Here is an 8,454-nt window from a genome sequence, read left to right as displayed (position 1 = left end):
ACCATCTGTAATGAGATCTGATGCCCTCCTCTGGTGTGTCTGAAGATAGCAACAGTGTACTCACATACATAAATTAAATAATAAAATATTTAGAAGGAAGGAAGGAAGGAAGGAAGGAAGGAAGGAAGGAAGGAAGGAAGGAAGGAAGACAGCATGCCGTGAGGGCTGGCCAACCAGAGTTCAGAGCAGCCCAGATGAAACAGAGTAACTTATAATTCAGGGTTATCGATAGGAAATAGATTTTAATAGTATAGAGGGTAGAGATCTTCCCAGCAGTAGTATTGATAAAGACTTATTACAAATATAAAGGCCATATGTGTCTTTTGTCTGGGAACTACATAATCAAAGACAAGGTTTAAAGAAAAAAAAAAACAGGTTTGGAATTAAATATTTTCAACAACAGGCTGAAACTCCAGCACAGGAATCCTCTTTATTAGAGCTCACTTTCCAGGTGGATAATTAACACAACTAATTAGAACACCAGGCTGGGCACTGCTGGTGCTTATTTATTTATTTATATGTATGTATGTATGCACTTATGTATGGATATACGTATGTATGGATGGGATGTGTAAGGCAGAAGAAGGCTTGCAGAAGTCCATTCTCTCCTACTGTGGGCCTGGGGAATTGAACTCGAGTCACCAGGCTTGTCAGCTAGCACCTTTACCTTCTGAGCCATCCCACCATCCCCACTGTATATTTACTAACCTTTTCCTTCATGCAGCCGTATACGGCACTGTCATTTCAAATTTTATTTATTTAGCTGTCTTTATTTGTTCGAGTGCTTTGCCTTCATGTATGTCTGTGCACCCGATGCATGCCTGGCACCTGCCGAGGCCAAAAGAGGCCTGTCAGATTCCCCAGAAACAGGAATGAGAGATGGTTATGAACTGCCATGTGGGTGCTGGGAATCAAACCCAGGTCCTCTGGAAGAGCAGCCAGTGCTCTTAACTGCTGAGCCGTCTCTCCAGCTCCCATATGAGATGCTGTCCTACTTACTTTGTTTTATAGCTGGAGACACCTGCCACAGAGAACAGGGGATTGGCCTAAATCCTTGCCAGAGGGAAAGGCCAGATTTTATTGATGCCAGGCCTAGCAAGACAACCCTGCCCTCAGGAGCAGCAGACGTACCTGAGTGACAGACAGGGTTCTGAGCTGTGGTGCATGCTGATGAGCACAAGGAGGACGGGGTGCAGAAGATAGCCCCAGAGTCACACAAATACTACAAAGCCCTCAATGTGTATTTGGGCTTTGAAGGATGAATAGGAGTTGGGTAGGAGAGAGAACCCTGCAGGGTGACTGTCTGGGGAAAATTCAAATAAATGCCCAGCCCAGGGCCACAAGGAGATGGAGCTGTTAACTCAGGAGCTCAGCAGGGGCCATGTGGTCACTGCCAAGCCAGTGTCTTAGGCATCCATTACTGGGAACCTCCCTGTCCTCATCAGCATCCTAGCTAGCAGCAGATGCTTTTCTTGGTCTGGGCTGCACCATACCTGGGGCATTCTCACACAGCATTCCAGATGCCCCACTCCCCGCAGCCTCAGGCCCAGGGGGAGGCCAGTTATGAGGGTCTCATCCCAGTCACCAGCCAGCTCTCTCCAATGTGGTCCTCTTCTCTGAACCCTGACCCCCAGTTGGAGAAAACATAAGGGAAATCCATGGGACAGGGTTATCCAAGATGGTTACCAGGGGCTGGAAGGCCTGTTCTCTTACACACACACACACACACACACACACACACCACATACTCACACTCACACATGTTCATACAGGCAGACACGCATGCACAAGCAGGCTAGACAAAACCAATCTTAAAGCTCACTGGCGCCATCTTTCTGAGGAATGCATAAACTTGTTTTAATACTGGCTTTGACATACGGGATTCCAGGCGCTGAAGCCCTGAAACACCTCGGAATGTGCTAGACCAAAGTGTAAGGCACCCTGTCTTGGCCCGCCCTCACCCACACCCTCTGGCTGGTGGCTGTTGAGTAAGACCTTTGATTTCCAGCAGACTCTTGCAGAGAGTCTGAGGTGTCGGTTCAGGTCAGGAGCCAGGCCTGCTGCTCCAATACTCAACCAGTGTCCAGGTCCAGGTGACATCTTATGACAAGGCTAGTTCAGGAGCAGAGGTGGCTGAGGACAGACCCCTGGAAGCCACGTTCTTAGCTGACAGGTCTCTTCAGAGGTTGAGGGTTGAAGGCATTCCACTCATTCTGTTAGATGAAGACCCTGCCCCTAGGCCCATCAGAGGGGCCTAGGAGAGCCATCTCACGACACCGAGAAAAGCCCCTCTGGTGAACACAGCATTATTTCTCTGGATTCTTGGAGATGAGGAAAAAATGGCCAGGTAATAGCATCTTCATCCCAGATGTCAGCTCCTCTATAACCAAGAGCCAGTCGTGGCGGAGTAGAGTATCAGGAGGTGCTTGGAATGTGTATGCCTTGGTCTCCCTGCACTGCCTCCAAACAGCCCACTTCAAGAATTTCCTCAAATATGGACAGAAGGGAATAGAAAAAAGGTAATGGTATCCAGGCATGAGCATGCTCCTCCACACAGCGACTTCTAATAGCTATGCTGTGATCCCGACTCTTAACATACTGGGCCCACCAAAAGCTTCCATCATGAGCACAGAATCAATTAGCAATGTCTGCATGGGACACTATGTTGAATTCTACTGCTACACACATGCCTCAATTGATTGGTGATGCCTATCAGGGTCAGGGACATTCCCCATCTGTCATCTATAATGCTAAGTCACTTTCCCCTGGAGCAGAAAGGGAGGCCTGCAGGGACTTTAGAAATTACCTTTTGGATGATCATTCCCTAGATAGCCCTTTTTCCGAAGATGTTAATATTGGTTACAGTAAAAAATATTTGTCTAAAGTAGAAACACAGTACTGAATTAATTTCTCCTCCATGGAAATGACTAAATGTTTTCTTCCTTGCTGGAGATTCAAAAGGTGGTCTGGCTGTCACTGAAAGGGACCTTAGACCCATGAAGAATTCCATCCAGGAAAAGACAGGCAGATCTTGGCACAGTTCACATCTCATGATCCCAAAGTCCAAATGACTGGTGGAGTCTGGGCCACTCATTTGGACACCTTGGTCTGCAGTGTGCTGGGCAGGTACAGGTACCTCCAGATGGCGTAGTAGTGAGTGCCAGCACCAAATGCCACAAAGAGGTGCCAGATGGCATGGGCGAAGGGAATTCTCCCATCACTCTTAAAGAACACCATGCCCAGGCAGTAGAAAGCACCCCCTGTCATCAGCTCCCAGATGCCGTCAGTGTTGGGCTGTGGGAAGGAAAGGATTGGAGACAAATCGTAGGAAGAGCAGTCATTCCCCGCCACCCAGGCAAAAAGTCATACAAGTGGAGAACGAGCCCAGAGTCCGCTAGGGAGCCTCAACACCGGGCTATCAATCTTTCCCACCTTAATTTCCCAAATCTGCAATTGGTTGATGATGGCAGACTGGACCCTCAGAGGCCCAGCCCTTGGGAGAAGGCAAATATAGCAGGATTAGAAGTCCAAGGTCAGCCTGGGCTACACAAGGCTCTGCCTCAACAAACGACTCCCAAGTCTCAAAAGCTACTTTTATAATATGGTCATATAGCAAGTTTATGGGGAACTTAAGCTAAATATTGAGACCCTGCAAAAAGGAGGAGGATGAGGAGGGGGAGGAGGGGCTGGGGATACAGCCTAGTAGTAGAATGTGCAACACCCTGGCTTCAATCCCCATAACTGCACACACGCACACACACGCACGCACACACACACACACACACAAACACACGTGCGCGTGCGCACACACACACACACACAGTCACCATGCCCATACTATGGAATGTTATCCAGCCTTGGAAAGGACGGCTGTTTGGACACAAGGAACGGTGTGGAGGAGTTTCAAGGACACAGTGTTAAGTGAAATAAGCCAGGCACGAAAGGACAGCTACCATAAAATGTCACTGTCCCAAAGTAGCCAAGTCCACAGAGACAGAAAGTGGGAGGCCTGGATGGAGAGATGTTTCCCAGGACCATCCTCCAAGCTACACTGCTGCCATCCTCAGGTGTCATGCAAAGCAAAGATCACAACTGGACTTGTTGAATGGTGAAATTCCCTTTGGAAAGAGGGGTCAGGGAGGAACATGGTACCCTTACCTGAGTATCCAGCCAACCTTCCCAACCAGTTATATGCAATTCTTCCCTAACTGTTTATGGCTTTGGAGTCTCTGAGAAGGGCTAGAGGATATAGGTATATGGGAGGAGACGCCATCTACGTGACCTCAGAGGTCATCACGCATGTTGGATGCAGACATTTAGTGTGGCTGCTTTAAAGTCACCCACATGTCTGCCCATCACCCACTGCCATCACCCACTGCCCTGCAAGTAAACCTCGCCTGGACTCTGGTGGACTCCAGAAGGGGTAGATGCTTGCATCTTCCCGGGGAAAGGAATTTTAGCAGTGAAGGAGAAAAGGGACTGTGTGTGTGTGTGTGTGTGTGTGTGTGTGTGTGTGTGTGCCGTGTGGGTGGATGGCCAAGGAAGCAAACAGAGAGCTCTAGATACCCTGGAGCTGGTGTTCCAGGTATCTGTGGGCTGCCTCATGTGGTGCTGGGAGCCACACTTGTGCCCTCACCTGTACTGACACACAGGATCTCCTCCTCTTTAGGTCATTCAGGTTCTATCATCCTGTATTTCTGTGACTCAAACAGCCACAACACAATGTCTCTTGGAGACTGGGGAATTGGTCTCTGTCTTCAACCACAGCAGTGAGCAGGCAGAGGAAGGAGGAGCTCAGGGGCAGCCTGGGCTACAGAACAGGGCCCTGCCTTACACAAACAATACAAAACAAAACAGAGAGGAGAACTGAACATGAGAATGCTATTCAGCCTTGAAAAAGGAAGAATATTCTACATAAGGAATTTGATGGTAGCCTGGGCTACACGAGACTCTCAAAAAAAAAAAAAGTGTTTCTTAGAGATCTTAAAGATGCTGTGTGGTGCTTAGTTTTAACTACTGACTTGACCCAATCTAAAATTACCTAGGAAGAAGGTCACAGGGAAATGTCTAGATCAGCTTGTTCTGTGGGTATATCTGTAGGAGATTATCTTGATTATTATTATTGATGTATGAAGACTCGTCCTAAAAATGGCCAGCAACACTCTCTGGATTGAGTCCTGGACTATGCAACAGTAGAGATGGTAAACTGAGTTCTAAGCATGCATTCACTTCTCTCTGCTCTTGGATGTGACTAGCTGCTGCTAGTTCCTACCTTGGCTTCCCTTAAACAATGGACTGTAGCATGGGACTATGATCTGAACAAATCCTTTTTTTCCTAAACTGCTTTACAAAATGATTTTATTTTTAGTTATGTGTATGCATTATGGGCGGGGATGTATGTGCACCATTTGTGTGCAATGCCCATGGAGGCCAGAAAGGGGCACAAGATTGCCTGGATCTGGAGTTAAAGGTATTTGTAAACCAACTGATGTGGGTGCTCAGAACCAAATGCAGGTCCTCTGTAAGAGCCGCAACTGCTTTTAACCATCGAGCTATCTTTTCATTTCAACCCTCTAAGGTGCTTTTTGTCACAGCAACAAAAATGAAACTAAGACACTTTAGATGGTGTCCCAAATAGCTCCAAGGCACTGAGGCTTCTACACACACACACACACACACACACACACACACATACACACACGAACATACACACACATACGAGTGCACACGCATGCACACATACACATGCACACACACACACACACACACACACACACACGCACACGCACACGCGCACACACACACACTTATTCCCCAGTCCTCAAGAGTATTGTGGCTGAATATAAGCCACATAGTAGTCATAACACCCAGTGCTTCCTAGCAGGTACAACATGCCACACATCATGATCAGTGCCTTGTTTGAACTGTCTGGGTCTACAGAGTGAGTTCCAGGATAGCCAGGGCTACACAGAGAAACCCTGTCTCAGAAAACCAAGAGAGAGAGAGAGAGAGAGAGAGAGAGAGAGAGAGAGAGAGAGAGAGAGAGAGAGAGAGATTCAACTTCAGAGTTAGGCACAGTGATCTCCATGTTTTCTGTCCCTTTAGGCAAGCATACAGACCCACTAGGCCTCTGTTTCCCCTGCTACCAGAAGAGAAGGCTTTGTTGATAGTCTCAAGAGACAGGTCTTGCTAATGCATGTGTTCCCTCCATTATGGACAAGTGAAACTTACCATGGAGAGGATGACCAGGGCAGGGAAGAAACCCATCACCACATAGCAAAGCAGCTCCACAAGCTTGTACCTGGGAAGACAAGTCATGTGACCTCAGGACAAGCTTCCAAGGAGGGTCAGAGGCCACAGCTTTCTGATGGTGAAGACCAGCACAGCAAGAAGAGGGAATCTTCTCTGTGTGGCACTGCTTGGCTCATATTCTACCCAGCAACATCAATAGGTAATGGACACGGTGAGCCGCCAGTGTGTGGCCTATGCAGACATTACTAATTAATCCCAGCACCATCTCCCACAGGACCCAAGCAGCCATGCTCAATTGTGGTGAAATACTAGATCAACTGAGGCCTATGCTAATTCTGGATTGTTTGTCTCCTGGAGTCGCTGAGACTCTGTGAATGCAGGACTTTGTTATTTTCTGATGATTCCCCAGATTTTCTTTCCTCCCCAACTTAATGACTCATTCTAGTTCCATAGCAATAAAAGGTTTCTGAGTATATACCCTCTTAAAGCCCTTCCCCATTATCCGATAATACTGTCTAGGAAAGGTAGGTGACGTGTAAACTAGATCAGTGGGTCAAGTTACCTATGATGTCATTAAAAAAAATCTGGAGAGGACAGTGTGCTGGGTAGATGGCTCAACAGTTAAGAGAACTTCGAGTTGGGTTCCCAGCACCCACAGTGGGCAGCTTACAACCATCTATAACTGCAGTTCTAGGGGATCTGACAGCCTCTTCTGGCCTCTTTGGGCACTTACATGTGCGTGTGCATATACATTCATATAGCTGCACATACATGAAATGAAAAACTTTCATGTGTGTGTGTTCATGTGTGTGCAGATGCACATCTGTGTGAGGTGTGTGTGTGCACATGAGTGTGGAAGCCAGAGAAGAGCCTCTCATGACATTTCTCAGGGGCTCTCCATCTTGAGAAAGGGTCTCATTGATTTGGACCTTGCTAAGTAGGGTGAGTCGGGTGGCCCGCAAGCCCTGGGAATCCTCTGGCTCTGCCCTCTCATCAGTGGGATGATGGTTATGCCACTGCGCCCAGCTTTTAAAGTGTGTTCTGGGGATCAAAGTTAGGTCTTTGTGCTTGAACAACTGGAACCTCACCAACAGAGCCATTTTCCCAACACCTTCTTATGATAGGTCTTTTGGGAGACACTTAAGGCCCAGGGAGATGGCTTCATTGGCAAAGGGCTTTTTGTACAAGCACAAGGACCTGAGTTTAGATCCCTGCAGTCGCGTAGAAGCCAAGCCATGATCACACACATCTGTACTCTCAGCTCCAGGAGAGAAGAGACAGGATTCCTAGAGCTTGCTAGGACACCAGGTTAAGTGGTGAGCTCTGGATTCAGTGAGAGATCTTGTCTCAGAACACAAGGTGAACTGGTTGAGAAGGTCACTCAGCATTATACTCTGGCCTCTGCACACACACACACACACACACACACACACACACACACACACACACAGAACCTCATCTCTGCCCCTCTTGTCCATGAGGCCTGATGCACACCCATGGGCCTCCTCACGGGTAGGATGTAAGCAAGGCTGGGTCCTCACATTTCTGGGGTCATCCTCGGACCTCACCTGCCTGAGGGTGCTGAGGAGGTAGTGCTGAAGAGCTAAGGGACACCTGCCAATCTGAGACTCCCCCAGCCCTCACTTACCGTTCATGGAAGAAAAAGACATAGACAGTACCGATGGAGGCCATGATCCAGACCAGCCAGCGCATGTGGGAGGCCCAGGGGCCCAGCTCCCGAAGGTTCAGCCTGGGAGAGAAGAAGGCCAATGGGAAGGCAGAGCCTGAGGGAACCACCACACTGGACGCACTACACGGCCAGACTGTCCCAGGAAGCTGACACCAGAGCAGCCCGGTCCCCAGTGGCTGCCTAGGAGGAATGAGGACTCTCACAATGGCGGGGTAGAATGCTACACAATCTGCATTGGCAATGATGCGATGGTGGCTCACACTTGTCATCCCAGCACTCAGGAGGCTGAGGCAGGAGAATCACCAGTTTCGGGCCAGTATGAGCTACACATATGAGGTGAGGCCCAGACAGAAACTAACCTCACAGCTGGGAAGACAGTCAGCAAAGTGTCAGTCACTTAAGCATAAAGACACGAGTTCAAATCCCCAGAACCCACATAATCCCAGTGACAGGGAGGCAGACCCAGAGGACCCCTGGGGCTCACTCAGCAACAAGTCTAGCTGAATAGTGAG

The 8,454-nt window shown here is 48.5% G+C and overlaps 1 protein-coding gene across 1 annotated transcript in view; it reads right to left on the bottom strand.

The window, feature by feature from the left end:
- Positions 1–3,090: 3,090 nt before the first annotated feature.
- Mmd2 (monocyte to macrophage differentiation associated 2) overlaps positions 3,091–8,454 on the bottom strand; it is a 44,849-nt gene continuing 39,485 nt past the window's right edge. Inside the window, exons 6-8 of the mRNA XM_052167614.1 lie at positions 7,901–8,002; positions 6,232–6,301; positions 3,091–3,294 (exon numbers count right to left, since the gene is read on the bottom strand). Of these exons, the coding sequence (XP_052023574.1) occupies positions 3,091–3,294; positions 6,232–6,301; positions 7,901–8,002 (376 nt within the window). The remainder of the gene's footprint in view (positions 3,295–6,231; positions 6,302–7,900; positions 8,003–8,454) is intronic.

This window comes from Apodemus sylvaticus, chromosome 22, assembly GCF_947179515.1.
Source record: "Apodemus sylvaticus chromosome 22, mApoSyl1.1, whole genome shotgun sequence".
Taxonomy (NCBI): domain Eukaryota; kingdom Metazoa; phylum Chordata; class Mammalia; order Rodentia; family Muridae; genus Apodemus; species Apodemus sylvaticus.
This window is presented reverse-complemented; position numbering and strand designations above follow the sequence as displayed.